General features: G+C 35.9%; 1 protein-coding gene across 3 annotated transcripts in view; it reads right to left on the reverse strand.

Moving 5' to 3' along the window:
- Nucleotides 1-5331: 5331 nt before the first annotated feature.
- The window catches only part of LOC126828186 (plexin-B1), a 29583-nt gene continuing 16426 nt past the window's right edge, over nucleotides 5332-18488 (reverse strand). For 2 of the 3 annotated variants that reach the window (XM_056102362.1, XM_050557796.2), the window contains 17 exons: nucleotides 18240-18404; nucleotides 17309-17540; nucleotides 16563-16720; nucleotides 15767-15897; nucleotides 15106-15165; nucleotides 14638-14712; nucleotides 14246-14312; nucleotides 13636-13782; nucleotides 12216-12369; nucleotides 11854-12024; nucleotides 11248-11357; nucleotides 10980-11054; nucleotides 10601-10755; nucleotides 8705-8855; nucleotides 7678-7821; nucleotides 6492-6566; nucleotides 5332-5645 (listed from right to left, as the gene is read on the reverse strand). In XM_056102362.1, coding sequence (XP_055958337.1) covers nucleotides 5553-5645; nucleotides 6492-6566; nucleotides 7678-7821; nucleotides 8705-8855; nucleotides 10601-10755; nucleotides 10980-11054; nucleotides 11248-11357; nucleotides 11854-12024; nucleotides 12216-12369; nucleotides 13636-13782; nucleotides 14246-14312; nucleotides 14638-14712; nucleotides 15106-15165; nucleotides 15767-15897; nucleotides 16563-16720; nucleotides 17309-17540; nucleotides 18240-18404 — 2163 coding nt within the window. In that variant the 3' untranslated portion in view covers nucleotides 5332-5552. The remainder of the gene's footprint in view (nucleotides 5646-6491; nucleotides 6567-7677; nucleotides 7822-8704; nucleotides 8856-10600; nucleotides 10756-10979; nucleotides 11055-11247; nucleotides 11358-11853; nucleotides 12025-12215; nucleotides 12370-13635; nucleotides 13783-14245; nucleotides 14313-14637; nucleotides 14713-15105; nucleotides 15166-15766; nucleotides 15898-16562; nucleotides 16721-17308; nucleotides 17541-18239; nucleotides 18405-18488) is intronic. The other variant, XM_050557797.2, reaches the window with a different exon arrangement.

An 18488-nucleotide genomic window follows, 5' to 3' on the forward strand; every position in this document is an offset into this window, starting at 1 on the left:
TTCTAATAAATGAAAAAAATGTTTCAGAATTTAATTTGTCGAAAGAAAAAAGTTAATATTTTGTAGTCATTAAGTCGCATCGATGTCATCCTTATCAGTGATTGTAGCGGCCAAGCGAATATTCACTGCGGATCAGTGTGGGTGATACCATGACTCGAAAAAATTGCTTGCCATTTCTTCAATTGTTATGTAAAATAGCTAAAACATTGTGAAATAACTGGAATGAATGGTCATCCCATTGCTTTCTGTCTTGTGAGAATTAAATTCAGATCAAGCTATATAACTTTTCTCCCTTGAAAAATGGTGGTTTGTTGACATCTTGATACTGAAAACAGCCATGTTTGGCCTAGTTATCTGGAAGAGCCTAAGCGAATAAGGGGTGCTGGGTTAGCTTTAAGTCGTTTCGCCCTACTTGGATGTGTAGGTGGTTGTTTCGGCCCAGTAGGATATAACTCGTTTGAAAGCTAGAGAGAAAAACGTGTTTTAACGTCCACGCGAAACACACTAGGTCATTTCGGGACGAACACATGGTTCAATTTTAATTCAACAATTCGCTTGCAAGTAGGGTCTGTAGCAGTGGGAGGAAACCGGAGGACCCCGCGAAAACCCACAAGGATGGACAGGCGACCCAACTCCTTGTCACGTACAGCCGGGGAATCGAAACCATGCCAGATGACCCAATGACAGACCTTATGATACAGTGCGCACGTGCTAACCATTCGACCATCCAACCCGCCAGACCACGGCTGTTTCTCCCACTGACTAGAATATTTAATTTACCTCCGTCCGAGAGTTGGAACTTTTTGATATCCATAGAAGCTACATTCAAATTTTAACCTGCTATTTTGCAGACACGTGATGAAATTTTGCAAGGAGGCTGCAGGACACACTCAAAAATAACTCCGGTTTGCATAGTTATTCAGTGGCTTAAAATTTGCCTGAGAATCATTGGAAATTTTAAACTTGAGCTAAGATTGGCATGGTGATCAACTAATTTTCTATGTAGCGTAATTCCCAATGAAATCCTCAACAAAAATAAAACTACTATTATAAAATATTATTTAGAAAGTTATTAAATCAATAACACGGCATATGTGTCTGCTATCGAATTAAAATGCATTATGTAAGATTTAGATAAGTAGCTGACAGTTTAAATATAATAGTTTAAAAATAGATAACGATAATAAAAGAATATGTCAAATGTCGGAAATGTCAAAAAATTAAAATGAATTATGGATTTTCGTTTGCTCTTATATATGACTAATATGCCTTTAAAATTACTTATGTTTCAGCCTTATGATCCAAATTATAGGAAAACGAAAATCGAAAATTGACTTCCGTATTGCTCTGCTCATTTACAAGGACAGCTAAATTTAAACCCGCAAAAGTGTTCCGAAAATGTTTTCTAAGAATACCGTAATTCTGAGTCTCTCGGATAATTATTACCCAGTTTATACGCTAAAAGCTCGATCTAGAACGGAAGATAATTTAAGTAAATTTGTGTTTGCAGGGGCGGATCCAGGAATTTTTGCAGGAGGGGGTTTGCCAGGTTCCTCAGACAATGTACCCCCCCTCCCGCATGGTCTCTATCGTCATTTTGGCGTATATACATACACATTGAGCTTTTTAAACAGAGAAATTCAAAACCTCGTTTGACGTCAATTTTTATTATAAATTAATACAATGACATTGTGATTCAATTTCATGCATGCAAAGCATTAATTGTGATATTACATAATGTCTATATCATTATCACGTGCTTTGAGTGCCCATCCTGTCCCACATCTGACGATAAAGCCGACAAACTTTTCTCATAAAAATTGTTGAATTACAAAAAAAAAAAAAAATGTAGCTGAGCGGGGGAGGGGGGGGGCGACCTCCCCCCCCCCTCCTCTGGATCCGCCCCTGGTTTTATATGTATTGCGGCTGATCAGTACATATATGTTATCACGAAGTTCCAAGCAAAAATTTTGAAAACTAAAACATTTCCTAAAAATGCCACATTCCCAGACTTTGCTCTCAAATACAGCTATAAAGTCTCAAAAACAAAATTCTGAATCATTTTAGCCGATACATTTATTCAAATTTAAATAAGATCTAACCTTTTACACCAAATTACGTATTTCGGAGAGTTCGCATGGTTCTGACATGTGCCGACGTTTCAAAATACTTTAATCTTTAAGTCACTCCATGTGATGCAATAAGCATTTTTCTCCGAAATGAGAAAGGTAGAAACAGAAAAAAAAACATATTAACCCAAACAAAAACAACATTGTTTCACACAAGCTGCACAGTGTGAAAGACTTAATAAGTATTGTCGTGAAACAAACGGACGAATTCTCCTTCGCTAGACATTTCTAACCGAATGCACCCAATTTGTAAAGTACCTGTATACCCTAATGCGATATGCAAGCGTTCCATTTAACGCATGCGTAGTCATAATGTTTATGTTCTGAGAAAGTGACAATGTCGAAATATATGAAATTTACAAGAGAATACTGGATTTTATCGGACCTTTTAGTCATTTAGGCTAAGGGAAGAAATCAAAGGGGTGAAAATTCCAGGTATGCCACAGAGTTTTAGCCAATTTAATTAATAAATGAAAAAAATGGCAAGCACTTTTCGAGTCGGAGTATCAGCTGGAACAGACAGTATTTTTTATTATTAAAGATCTATTATGGACGATTAGATAAATGAAATGGAGTTTAACGTCCTACTGTTCTGCTCCTAACCTGGGCTAATGAAGACGGGCATACGCCATACAGTGTGCTATGAGGGAAATTTTGCCCGGACAGCGTACAGCAGATCGATTCAAATCCAATGAAAATCGGGCACATGGTCTTTTTCTGAAATAGTTTAATACTGCGTCGCATTTTTGTAGTCATGTCAACAAAACCGTAGCAGACGGGCAAGTAGACATCTGTTCATAAACAAAGTTGATATTGGAGAAAAATAAACAAAAACTAGTAGATGGTATTGAATGTTTTGCTTCTAGATTTTACCATTTGAGTACATTTGGGCATCTTATAGTTTTATGGTTACGAAGGAGAAACTTCACTTGACAAACACTCGAGGCTAAGATTAGATCGCACCTTGTATTTGGGGTCGTGTGTGGTCTAGTGTCTGTCATTCAAATCCCCGTTTGAACATGACAAGGGGTAGGATCGTCTGTCCAACCTCGTGGGTTTACTCCAGGTCCTCCGGTTTCCTCCCACTGCTAAAGACCCCTATACGCAAACGGATTATTGAAATTAAATTGAACCATATGTTAGTTCCAAAATCTCTCTCTCTCTCTCTCTCTCTCTCTCTCTCTCTCTCTCTCTCATCTTGTATTTGTTATGTATATTTATGATTGATATTTTAGGTGGAAATGTAAATAGGAAATATGGTGCTGGTGGCGGCGATAGTTTGGTAGAAGGACAACATTTTTGGTTACATGGAGGCCCTGTAGATGGTTCGATGTGGGAACCACCAGAACCAGACGATTTTGGAGGCGAAGATTGTTTACGCATTACGCACAATACAGATATTTACAAAACAAGTGATATTAATTGTAATAACTGGATAAGATATATATGTGAGGTTCTGGTCCTGTAAAAATACGGAATATCAAAATTCATAAGATTGCATACATTGGATACACCGTTTTGTCACCCCTCTTGATGCCACATTATACAATATTATATTGTTAAACATGCATTATGCAAGAGCTAAATCTGCCTATTGCAGGTCTTTCTTTAGGCCTGAAATGTTTTCTAAAGTATTAATTAGACATTAATTAACTGATCCAGGCCTTAATCAACTCTCGATGGCATCAGATTTCTCCGATATTAAATAGATTAGAATGGTTCAGCGATACTTTCATTTAATCAAACATGGAGGACCGAGACTTAGCTTCGATCAACCAGTACGGTGGTTGAAATTATTGCACACGTCTGTCAAACCTTCAAAGGCTAATAATCTAATATCTTCGCTTGCAATAGAGTAATTTGAATGAAATTTTCAAATTATTCATTTTACGTCATCTACTTTCGAACTATTATAGCAAGAATGACTAATTCTTTATCTAAATCTTACATTATGTATCTTTAAGTGGTTAGTTTTAAGCCATATTAAATCCGGTAAACATCACCGGTTCGTCTGATTATTATACATGATAATATTCTGGTAGACTTATATTTGTTAGGAGTAAACACTCTAAAATGAATTAAAGTTGTGTTACTAATGCAATTAACGCCATATTTTACAAAAAAACCCACTTAAATTGGAGTACACAAACACTTTTGTGATGCAAGATACGGTGTTAAAGTAACTCAATATCATCCAAAGTCTTTGACATTGAAAACACGAATTATTTGTCAGTTTAAATCAACATTGATTTTGAAATCTTACCAAGAAAAGATGGCCTTCTGATATCCAATATCTAAGACAAAATAAACATTTTACCAAAGGACTCGAAGAACAAGGCTAGACATATTTCACGGGTCATGCCAAACGGTGACGTCATATTCTTATCTGGAGAGCATGCGCAACAAATACTTTCTGTATAGACTGGAGTAACCAGACACTAGACATTGTCATTCGATTGAGACTTCTGACGTATTTCGCCTAACATAACTGATTAGAAATTACAGTAAAAACAGAAACCATCGAATGTAAATCAGTTTAAATACATTCATATTGTACTATTATATGCGTTGCGACCCATTTATGTCAATTTCTAGGTCCCAAATATTAGCTCCTTTAAATTGACACCTTTTTCAGAGCAATGTTTCCCTCATTAAAAATATATCGGTTGGTGTAAATGTAATAGAACGTGTATAGAGGTGTAGTTCATCCCAAACACCCTTTAGCGGCTACAATTACACCTATCCTGGTGTTCATTACTCATGAATATCGATTATACTTTTGCAACCCAATAAATGCTGTAAAATTAACACTGCTCTAGAATTTATTCCCCAATAATAGTTACACCCTTTGGTGTAAATGCAGTATAGCACTGGTAGTGGTGTAGCTTATCCAAAAAATCCCACAATTACACCTATTCAGGGGCTCAGTATATAGTCATGAATATCGGTTACATTTGTTAGGTGTAGCTCTTTTAGTTGGTTACCCTTGCAAAAGTATTACATTTTAAAAACGCCAGTTGTGCTGTAAAGTTTACGCTTATTAACATTGCTTATAGTTTTTCATTACACCCATTTTAACAGTGTAGTTCCTCATCTACTTTTCACATTTTTAACAGATACGTAAAACAAATGTTATTCCAATATCGTATCAGCGTGTGTTCCGATTGATTACTAATAGAAAGCTCATGATCAAAACACTGAATGGATCGACAATAAGAATTTAATATTTAAAACTCCATTGTGTTGTGTACATGTATTTTTTATATATTAATTAATAAAAAAATGAAATTGCATCTTTAATCATGCTTTTGCTTGATGAATCTTTTTAACACTTCAGAAAACACGTATGAAAATGTGCTATCATTTTACAGCAATGGTATATAGAACTTATTTACAATATTAATGAGAAAATAGATGAACCTCTTAACTATTTCGCATGGTTTCAAAGACTTTATGTAGTTTTTCTGACAACTCCAGTCGACTCGATTCCTTCCTTTTATCTAGATCTGTTACAATCTAAAAATAAAAATTAATAAATAATACGTTAAATGAGCACAACCCTTTATCCAGTCAGTTCTTTTTGCACTCTGTCCCATAACAAGACATTTCTGCTAAGATATATATTTATTCGCGATATTGTCTATTAAACCCTAGTTGAAAGGATTTGGTAAGGAGATTAACGTAAACAAAAGATCACATCACCACAACCCCATCACCGGAGGAATGTTACAATACACAACCCCATAACAGGTGGAATGTTAAAATACACCACCCCAAAAATCTTCTTACTTCAATAATTGCCTTGTAAATCCAAATCCCCTGTACACAAACTAATACTGCGTCTCAATATTTCAACCATAGGAAATAAATATATACACAAAGAAAAAGGTCAAGCACCCTATGTATTTTTCACAATAACTTAACTCGCGAGGTTTGGCGTTGAATTGAATTTCTGACTCTGCACCTTCATACTTATTGTGACTCCTTTTTGGCTCAAATACGTCATCATGGAATTCTTTCCATAATGGTGCTTACAATGTTTTCTTTTTGTCAAAGATATATTCTTGCAAATCAGATTTGTTTTTCCATGGTTATATAATCAGGGTCTCGGCGCCAAATCTTGTAAAAGGGTGCTTAACGTTTTTCTTTATGTATATATTGTTTCGATTATTGCAATAAGAAGTATTGCTATCCATTGAGTTAGAACCTTAGGATGATTGGTAATATATTTGAATCTATTAATCGATGAACTATCTTTAAGATTGTTTAATGTACCTATTAAATAAATTAAATGTAAACAACTCATCATAATTTAAGGTTATTTACCCGCCTATTATAATGATATAACTGAATAGAATATACCTGTCCCATGTAACTGTCTATAACTGAATAGATCTGGTACAATACGCTCTGTCTGTTTATTGGTATGGAAGCTGCCTGTAAAATATAACGTGTCAGTACATTAAAACTTACAACACATTTTAAAATTTCAACGGAGAACCACACTGAAAACAAGACCAGTACATATGTCACGTCGTATATTTAGTGTCCAACTGTGTAGACCAACACATAGAAAGCTGTCCTTGCACAAAACATTGCGCTGAAGATCTAAATTTTGTCACCCACGCACATCGGCCTGTTTGACCCTTTTATACGCCCACATTTTCATGTGGACGTATATTGGCGCCGTCCCTGTCCGCCCGTCCGTCCGTTCACATTTTGTTTGTAGACACTCTAGATGTCACAATTTTTATCCGATTTTAAAAGCCGTTCAAATTTCATCACCGCTACACCCTAATGGTTGTGGAGTTCGATTTTCGTGAAAATCGGACCGAAACTGCCCAACAAAATGGTCTAGAGACCCCAATTTTTATCCGAATTTGATGAAACTTAAAATGTATCGCAAGAGCTCGGTTCATGTTGTTGATATTGACGTATGTCGGACCATAACATCCAGGATTATGGCCCCTTATTGTAGAAAGTCACATTTTTTTTTTAGCTTGTTCACTGTCCATCTCTTGCATGGCAACCGCCTCTTATCCACATGTATTAAAAATATACATTTTCCATATCCGTGCTTGGCAAATATCTAGTCATTCAGATTAGGACGGTGAAATCCCTGCAGCCCCGTTACACAAATCTAGGGACCATTTGAGAGCTTCTCGATATGATGATTCGAATCATTCAAACAAGGTAAATGGACTATTTATTTGCTTAGAATCCTGGGTGTTGTTTCACGAAATTTTAACTAAGATAAAATCCAAATTTAAGTACTTTGATTGGATAATATTAGATTAATTTTAGTGCTTAGCCAATCAAAATTGAAGTACCTACTAAAATTTTATCTTTAGTTAAGATTTCGAGAAACAGGACCCAGGACTTTTATATGCATAATTAAACTCACCTCTTTGTAAACGGATATCATAGGAATCTGGGACAGCTTTTGTAAGATGGACTTATTTACGCTCTTTATTAGTTAATTTAAAATCTTTATTTATCAGGAATAAACCATCTAGGGATTATTCATCTAAGTAAGGAAACAACTTACCACTGTGGGTAACTTGGTTAATTCAGCAGAAAGTTCTGTATTACTAACGGGTTCACAATTCCTTTTAGATTTAAGGAAACTCTGAATGGATTCTCTGTAATCAGCACAGTCTTTATAGAATAAGAGTTTATGGGAAGGTGAATTCTGAAGTTAATAAAACATATAAAATATAAAAGGGTCTCAGACCATCATATGTATCGGAGAGTCGCGGTGGCTCTGTGGTTAAGAAGTTGGCTCGCTAACCTGGAGGTCTCCAGTTCGCTCCCGGACTTGGCCGTGGTTCCTCCTTGTCAGTGGTGCGGGACAGAGAGTATGACAAGTGACAACCCTTTTCGTAACAATGTGGTAATGGTATTGGGGGAAAGGGGCAAATGGTTAGCGCATGCGCGCTGTAACATAAGGTCTGTCATAGCGTCAACTGTACGAGACAAAAAGTAGGGTCGCTTGTCCAACCTCGTGGGTTTTCTCCGGTTCCTCCGGTTTCCTCTCAATGCCAAAGACCCCTACGCGCAAGCGAATTATTAAAATAATAAGATCCATTATTATAATTTCCTTGATTGTGAAATATGGCTATTAACCTAACAACAAATTAAGGGTTGTGATTGGATGCGACCAGCCTTCGACACACGCCAATATAATTCTGAAGGCTATTCTTATTCATATCCCAAAAGAGTCACAGCCTAAAGGGGGAGTACGGTGTGTGTGGGTGTGTGTGTGTGTATGTGGGTGGGGGGGGGCTTAGCTCTATTCTAGGCACACAATACAGTGTTTAATGTTTATACCCTGTCTGTTTCTGTTAGAATGTTGGTATTCTTTGAGTTCAGGATAGTAATAATATTGATAATAATGATTCTAAAATCCAACAACACAATAGCGAATAACACTAAATTTCTTTTGTAGAATTATCGTCATTAAAATACATTTACTATCTTTGGTGCTGGTACTCCACGTTTTACTTTAAGACAAATACATCAATCGAAAAAAAAGTTTTGGTTGATTAATAACGAGCATTAGGCTGACGCCTTACCTTGTCCAGTCTCTGTGGAGGTGAAAAACTATCAATATAGGCCAACTGTATAACGTTCAGGTTAGGTTGAACATATTTTTCACTTTCTTTATTTAAGTCAAATAAGAGTTCTGGTTGAGACAAAAGCCTGGTCCAAAATCTTATAGCGTAACTGTAAAGAAATATCATTTTTTAAAATACTTAACATTAATTACATGAATGGGTGAGAGAGAAACGAGGTTTAACGTCCAATCGACAAAAACTAGGTCATTTCGGGACGAACACATAATTCAACTTTATTTCAATAATTTGCTTGCGCGTAGGGGTCTTTAGCAGTGGGAGGAAACCGGAAGACCCGGATAAAACCCACGAGGTTAGACAGGCGACCCTACTCCATGTCACGTACAACCGAGGAATCGAATCCCCGCCAGGTGACTCAATGACAGACCTTATGATACAGAGCGCACGTGGTAACCATTCGCCCCCCCACCCCCAATGAATGGAATGGAACATGTCTCATGTCTTCCTGTGGCTTGCATAAAAAATGCACACTTTAAAAACCAAATGTGCATTATATTAACCAGCTTATAGAAAATAAGACGTGATAAGAGTGAAACCAAACGAAATGTGATTAAACGTCCTATTTTTCTGCATTAAGCGGGTTATTCAACACTGACATGCACCATGTAGTGTGCTATGAGGATATCTATCTCACCCGAACGACTAGATGTTGTTTTTGCCAGGACCGCCTCCCTACACGACTCACACGGGGAAACCACTCTCGGTAAGTGAACCCGCGTGAATACTAGAGTAATATTAAACATACACTATTTAAGAGCTAAATTGCAGGTCTTTCTTTAGGTCTAAAATGTTATCTAAATTACAAATTAGACATTACTTAAACTATCCAGACCATAATCAACCCTCGATGACATCGCTAGCCTGCGATGTTTACTGGATTTGAATACACTTTGTGATGGATGATTTAACGTCAAACTGAATAATCGAGACTTTGTCTAATGTCTAATATCTTGGTTCAGATTGGAACAAGTTGACTGGAATTTTCAACATATATTCTCTTTACGTTATCGTTTTTTTTTAAAACTATTATAGCGAGAACTGTCAGCACTTTATCTAATCTCCCATAATGCCCCTTTAGTCACACATGTAATCTGTTGACAATACATACCACATGTTATTTACCTGAATTAAGAGTTATGGGGTGACCATCAAACATTTTTATGACGACCTCCCTACTTATTAGTCTCACGTGTCTGCTCAGTTAAAGATGCATTATGTAAGATTTAGATAAAGAAATGACAGTTCGCGCTATAATAGTAAATATAGATAATAAAAGGGGAATATGTTGAAAATTTCAGTTAAATTACTCCATTCTGAGCGGAGTTATTATCGTTTGGAGAACAGTGTAGTCTAGATTGTCATTGGTACCGTTATTACGATAATAAAATCTCGATTATCCATTTTTTAATTAAATTATTAACCGTCAATCGTGTTTAAATCCGTTGAAAATCAAAAACTTCCGATGATCCAAAGAGTTGAGTATGGACTTGGCATGTGAATAAATGTCTAATTAATGATTGATATAACATTTGAGGCCAAATGAGAGATCTGCATTAGGCATATTTAGCTCTTACATAATGCATTTTTAGCCGAATCTATGCAAGCCGGAATACATTATTAAATAACGGATGCGATGATAAATGGTGGCTAACGTTCCAATAATTGCATAGCCCTGTCTGTTCTTTAAAATAGATATTTGGTACGAGTCATTTGTTGAGATCATAAGAGATTCTGACCTTTACCTTAACCATAAAAACAAACAAATGGGATATGCTTGCATTCACTGCATCTGCTTAATGCAGGGCAGTACACAATCGTTATTCTTTAATTTTATACCTCTGTATTTTCCATGATCCTATGGTTGTGCTATCCTGGTTTTCTTGTGCACCAGCCTTTTCTAAAATACTGAACAAATGTCGTACAGGAATAGGTACATCATCTAGATTAAGGATATGTTCTATTACGTCATCTATATATTTCTTTAGATTAAACTGTAACCAAAGATTGCAAGAAAATAATAACAATAATAATAACTGTCCATTTGTAATGCGCTAGATCCATAAAGCATGCTCAAAGCACGGTGAAGCGTATCACAATTTTTATCAAATAATGTCAATAGAGTCATGTGGATGCTCTGATAAAATGTGATACCCCCCCCCCCAACAGTACCCCCAAAAATGGACAGAACAGAGTTAGGTTTCAATTAAAATTTTACCTTGGTTTGCAAAAGTCTGTTCAAATTCAATTCCGCTAGTGCTTTCTTCGTCGCCCATTTTTCTTCATTCCCAACCTGAAATAGGTTCAGCAAAACTAAATACTATGTTCGGAATATAAAGTGAAATCTTGGAAAAACAGAAAAAAATATTGCCGCTGCTCCCGTGTTAACAAACAAAATTCAGAAACAAGATAAATAATGTTATTGTTATGATTAATAATTTAATAATTTGAATGTTATATTTTATGATTTACCAAATATGATTTACCAAATATGATTGATTTACCAAATGGAAAGTAAGGAGTTCTAATAACCGTGTTGGCCCTGGATCTTCCGTGGGCACCAGATTCTTACGTTCGTTCATTGATTGCAAGTTTTCTGTAAAATAATTGTATAGCGTGTTATTTCAATAATTAAAACATTTGGTTTAGTGTGGAATCATTTACTCGGATTTGTGGTCTTAATATTGGAAAGAGGGGGCGGGAGATGGCCGAATGGTTAGCACCTGCGCGCTGTATCATAAAGCCTGTCATTGAGTCAACTGGCGTGGTTTCGAATACCCGGTTGTACGTGACAAGGAGCAGGGTCGCCTGTCCAACCTCGTGGGTTTTCTCGGGTCCTCCGGTTTCCTCCCACTGCTAAAGACCCCTACGCGCAAGCGAATTATTGAAATAAAATTAAGCCATATGTTAGTCCCGAAATGACGTAGTTTGTGTCGAGTGGACGTTAAACCCCATTTCTTTCTCTCTCTCTTAATATTGGAAAGAAGAGAATGTAAATATTTTATTTCTGAGATGGACGTAGATCTTTAGAAAAGGGATATATATTATAAAGAGAACGGGGAAAACAGCTAACAATAAACCAAAAGTACTACCATATTCGGAATCAGCTGTAACTAAATCTTTGGACAAAAGGCAAACAGTAGAGCCACTGCTAACGCCATAATGTTCCATTGTGTTTAACTTCCGGTGGCAATTACTAGTTATAACACTTGACTGATCTTCATCATATAAAAGTTTACGAGCGGAATCGGATATCCTCCATTCTGTAAAATAACAAAGGGATATCGAAAATAAAAACTCCAAGGAACAGTTAGTTCTTCAATTCGATTGAGTATATTGATTTTGCAGTTACACTGGAATATTAAAATACCAAAAGATATGTAAGGAAACCAATGCAAAACAAATAACTGCAGCAGTTAAATGGGTATAAATATACATTGTATATGCGTTGTACCTAAATCTATTTCCTCCACTCTAGGTTTGGTTGATGTTGATTCTATCTTATAACAGGCGTTTATACATTTGTTCTTAACTTGAGTAATGGTATCACAGTCAAGTACTCGACAGGTTGTTTCAAATTTACCATTATTTATCAAAACAGTCAAATTCTGTAATAAAGGAATATTTAAAAATTAGAAATGGAGGGGCGAGAGAGAGAGAGAAATGGGGTTTAACGTCCACTCGACACAAACTAGGTCATTTCGGGACTAACATACGGTTTAATTTTATTACAATAATTCGCTTGTGCGTAGGGGTCTTTAGCAGTGGGAGGAAACCGGAGGACCCGGAGAAAACCCACGAGGTTGGACAGGCGACCCTACTCCTTGTCACGTACGACCGGGGATTCGAAACCACGCCAGTTGACTCAATGACAGGCCTTATGATACAGCACGCATGTGCTAACCATTCGACAATCCAACCCCCCTAGAAATGGAGGCCAGATACCATTATATGTATACCACTCATATTACCACCCCGCTAATTTCTCCTGTTATTTTCATAAAAGTCAACGCAAACCTCAATCCGATGACGCTTAGCAAATCACGACGAGATTCGTCAGACCAACATGCAGATATACCTAAACATGTAATTATATTTACGAATGAGGTTCTTATAGTTACTGCAAACGATTTAAAAGAAAGTAGAAATACGCTGGGATTCCACGTTTAGTGGTTAAACTTAGAAATAATGGCGAACGGATTCTGAAACCGATCCTTAAACATACATTATGCAAGAGCTAAATCTGCCTATTGCAGGTTTTTCATTAGACCTGAAATGTTATCTAAATTATTAATTAGACATTAATTAACTTATCCAGACCATCATCAACTCTCGATGGCATCGCTAGCTTGCGATGTTTATTGGATTAGGTTCCGATTTCCTGTTAGACTTCCATTCATAATTTAATCATGAAATGGATAATCGAGATTATGTTTTTTTATCGTACTGACTTTAGTAAAGATGATCGAGACTAGGTCGAAAATTCTATCGCTAAAATCTGGGTTCAGAGTTGATCAATTTGACTGAAATTTTCAGCAAATTCCCTTTACATTATATAGTTTTTAACTATTACAGTGAGAACTGCCAGATCTTTATCTAATCTCCCATAATGTATCTTTAAATGTTACGGCTTGAATTATAAATAATATTGTAGGTGAAGTCGTCAAGCGAGGATAGAGATCTATCTTGACATAATGGGCTAAATTCATTGTGTGTAGACCTGTTTTCCTAAAAATATGAAGTAAACAATTCTGTCCGCAATGGCGCTGTATAATAGTAAGTAATATCGATTTGTAAATTATTTTAAAAATAAAATATAGATCCACATGGTTTTTGAGTATGGTTCTTATTTTAATACCAGATCCATTACTTACCAGCACTTCCGGTTCAAAATCAATTACCAGTAAATTATGTTGACATAACGTTGCACGTGTTTGTTGAGTGACCGCATCGATAGCAGATTTTTGAGACAGGATTTCAATAGCCTTATATAACATAAACAACGTAGATCCGGAACATTTCTATGGTAAAAAAAGAGATAATATACTGCGCATTACACTTCAGGTACTCGATTCTTAGTTGAATAATCAAATCCGGCCAGCATTTGCATTGAAGGTCATTGTCACTACCACACGCACTTTTAGTGTTAAAGATATTTTACCGTGTAATTGTATGATAGACATAAAGAACTCTAACGAAAGAAATAACCCATATATTATATTTACATTTGTCTTTGATGAAAAGACATCCGGGGGACAAAATCTTAAAGTACATCATGGGTTGTTTTGTTCTGTTTTTATAACACAGAATGGTAGATATTTGCGGCTTTCAATCAAAGTTATAGATATTCTATGGACATTATTTTTGGTATATTGTAATTTTACAGAAAGTTATACATCATGCCAAGCTATGATGGAATTGTAAGTGTCGAAACTCTACATCAGAATCTGCTAAGACAATAATTCTAAACCAGATGATAATTACCTTTAAGGGACCATACATACAAACAGCTAACCAATTTACGACCAATTTTTCTGTGATTGTCTCCAATCTGAAGAGATAACATAATAAATTCAAACATTTTTAAAATTACAAAATGATTGTCAAAATAGTTATCTTTCAGGCGGGGCGGGGCGGGCGGGCATCTTATTAGAGTCAAATTAAAATTTAAAAAAATTGCTGTTAACTTCGCTGTACGAACTGCCCAACTTGTAATTTTGATAAGGAGTTTATTTCATCTGTTTTAACATATTCAAAATATCTTCCTTCCTCATATTTCTGAGTATTAGAGGTCCTATACTAGAGTGTTGGGGCAAATGCTCAAGGGAATCTCCAAACCTATGCACTTTTGTCAATCATTTCTAGCCTCAGCTTACCGTCTAAATATATACTTTTGTTGCTTTCTGCTTACGCGTTCTCGAATCAGCTTTGGTAGCAGCAGTTCAACTATCCTGAAAATAGTCAACCGAAAAAAAAAGATATAGAACAAACGTGTTCATAATGGCGAAATATAAACGCAATTTAGAATCACTTAAATATGCTAGCCATACCACACACGACACAAACTAGGTCATTTCAGGACTAACACATGGTTGAATTTTATTTCAATAATTCGCTTGAGCGTAGGGGATCCTTAGCAGTGGGAGGAAACCCGGAGAAAACCCACGAGGTTGGACAGGCGACCCTACTCATTGTCACGTTTAACCGGGGAATCGAAACCAGGCCAGTTGACTCAATGATAGATCGTATAATACAGCGCGCACGTGCTAATCATTCGGCCATCCAACGCCCCAACGTTGAATTGAAATATTAATGTAAATGTGAGCAAATATAACAATACATACTCTGTAAAATAGTCCATTTTGTCTATTAGAAGTAATGTTAGATAACCAGCCACATCAGACCTGTAAATGATAAAAACAACAGCACTTGACTGTTTATATGTAAGCACAATACTTTGATAAACCGAGTAATGAAATGAAATGAAATGGGGTTTAACGTCCTGCTGTTCTGCTCCTAAACTGGGCTAATGGAGACCGGCATACGCCATACAGTGTGCTATGAGGGAAATTTTGCCCGGGCTACGGCCTACTCTTATATCGAATTCCAAATGCCAAGGGATCTTTTACGTGCACGCCAATATGTACACGGGACCTCGGTTTTTTTTCGTCCCATCCGAACGATTAGACAGCTGTCCATGTCAGGCCCTCCGCCCTGCATCACTGACAAGGGGAAACCACGCCGAAAAATCTGGATGAACTTTCTCGGCCAATGCAGGGGTCGAACACCCGACCTCCAGGCTAGCGAGCCAGCGTCTTACCCCCCCCCCCCCGGTAATGACGTCGGTCAATTCGTTTAATACATTGTATAGATATACTGATGTCCATGAGATCTCGTTACTCTATCGTGTTCATATTCCAAAGTTGTAATATCGTGGACATATCTGCTGTTCATAGAACTGTAAACTACCAGAGTAAACAGATAAAAGATATTGAGCACACTAACCTGTCCTGTAGTTTAAATTTTCTTTGATTATCCATTGTCCGAATAAAAGAAACGACGAAAAATTTATTACTGATTAACTGATCTAATTTGGTCATGCTTGCCGCCATGTCTTCTTTAGTTCCTTCGTGATCCTTCAATAAAATGAAACTAGAATATTCATATGCGGATTCATGGCCCAATAATATGGCAAACAAGATGTAACCGCTCCTGTGCTGAACACAATTTCAAACCCGAATAAGTGGGACACGTTCAGCAATGGGAATTCAATTTGACACAATACTGAGACGCAATGCAAACGCAACATTGTTTAAATGGATTATTGCAAATCTCGTTTAAGAGATACTCATTAATTCTGCACTTTTAAACCATATCTTCAAGATATCACAGATCAATTCTCTTAATTACAAAAAATGGAATTGGATAGAATGGAAACGTTGAAAATCACAATTTTATGGTGCAAACATGGAGTATAAAATTGGGCTTTTAAAAAGCTAGCGTCAGCACAACTCTTACAGTTGAAGAATGAAGGAATAGCCAAAGTTGACATCTGAAACACCGAGAACGTGTCATTGTTTAAATTCAGAGATACTGGAAATAACTTTGCAACGGAAGTGGAGAAGGTTCCCACAAGCTATGAAGCCGTGGGTTATTTTTGATGCCAAAAATCACATTTCATCTACATTATGTCTCGCCAGTACTTCCAGCCAGCACCAGTGGTACATTTTCATTGGGTCTCAGTATATACATAAATTGTTGTTTCAATGGTTCAAGAATAAAATCATATATAAGTACCAACCTGTAAATCATTCAGTGCTGTATGTGATTTGATATTCTCACCAGAACATTGTGGAAATACAAATTGAAATACATATGTAAACAAATTATTAAATGGAATTCCAAGTTCTACTAATTCAGCAGTTATATCTGTCATATCCGTCTGCAAATCGGCAAAAGCTACACAAACAAACGAGAAAAACAAGTTACTAGTATTCATTATTAAATAAAATGGAATGGAATGGGACATGTTGAGACTAACACATTGTTATATTTCTTGTGAAAAACGGACAGTAAAACATTTAGAGACCAATGAATAGGCACTCAGACTTATTCATGTTTTACAAGATTCTTCTTTCGAAAAAATATCACCTTGATTCAATAACCACGTCAATAGTTTATGTTATTTATTGTTTGTTTTTATTTTAGACAGCTTTCCAAATTAAATCCAGTCGAGTCTCATCACATTCTCCAAAATTTTAGACAGATTAAACATTGGCGATAAAAATTGAAACTGGTATGTTGCTTTTTGGCACGTTATTTTAAAGTGTTGCGGGATGATGATAAAAAATATGATTATAATTATAAAGAATATGATAATAATTATACAGAATATGATTATAATTATAAAGAATATGATTATAATTATAAAGCATATGATTATAATTATAAAGCATATGATTATAATTGCATATGATTATAATTATAAAGAATATGATTATAATTATAAAGAATATGATTAAATATTCAATCCAGATATGAGCATACCCTCTCGACATTGTTCAATCACTTCCATTTCTGTTTTTTCAATCACATCTTGGCATTTCTGTTTGTTCCTTCTTGATACGTATTTAAATATAACAACTGATCCAATAACCACACCTACAACAACAGCTACCAATATACCAATAATAATATATAACGTCGGATCATCAGTTTCAGGTTTCACATATATATATTTTAAATAGCCAACTTCAAATACCAGGTTACCAATTTTTACCTGCATAATGGTAAGAAAATAATATCTGTTTCTAAAGATGCACTATGTAAGATTTAGATAAAGAGCTTACCGTTCTTGCTATAATAGGTTAAAAATTGATAATGAAAAATGAAAATATTGAAATTTTCAGTGAAATTGTGACAAGAAATTCGCCAAAATAGTCTTGATTTACATAAACATTGCTAGGATATTTTAACGTTTAACGAAGATATGGCAGACATTGTTTAATCCACCTAATACCTCAGCCAACCGATGCTCTATAGAGTAGATTATGGGCTTGGCATGTGAATAATTGTATAATTAATTAATTCGAAGCCAAAATAGACCCGAAAAGACAGATTTAGACCTTGCATAATGTTTCTTTAATTTAAAGGTAATAACAGATAGTGTTGCGTACATAATGAAGCAACAAAAAGGAAGCACAAGATTTTATTATCAGGGAGCTGATATTGCTTATATATAAGGCCGTCCGTTAAATGCCCGTGATGCTTATACATATACAAGTAAAATATAAGCGTCGATTGGGGCGTAACATGAAGTTGATCTGCAACTATCCATAATGCGGTAATGTATCGATGTTATTTCTATACAGGTGAAATATTGAATGAAATGAAATGGGGTTTAGCGTCCTACTCTTTTACTCCCGACTGACCTAATGAAGGCGGGGTGTGAAATATTAAGGTATAACTATTATATTACCTGAACCTCTGGGGCTGGTGATGTTTCGTTTTGTTTGTTCGGTTCTTTAATAGGCGGATAACATTTTAGTTCTGTACTTGTTAACCTGTGTACCACATCACACTCGCTTTTCCCCACGGATACGGTGTAATCCTTTGCCTGGACAGCATCATTTAATCGACTTCCCTAAAATGATACAAATTAATTCATAAGACCAATGTAGCAATATTATGGTCCTGGAATAATATTGTTTATTAGATATGACATTAC

The sequence above is a fragment of the Patella vulgata genome, chromosome 7 (assembly GCF_932274485.2).
Source record: "Patella vulgata chromosome 7, xgPatVulg1.2, whole genome shotgun sequence".
Classification (NCBI taxonomy): domain Eukaryota; kingdom Metazoa; phylum Mollusca; class Gastropoda; family Patellidae; genus Patella; species Patella vulgata.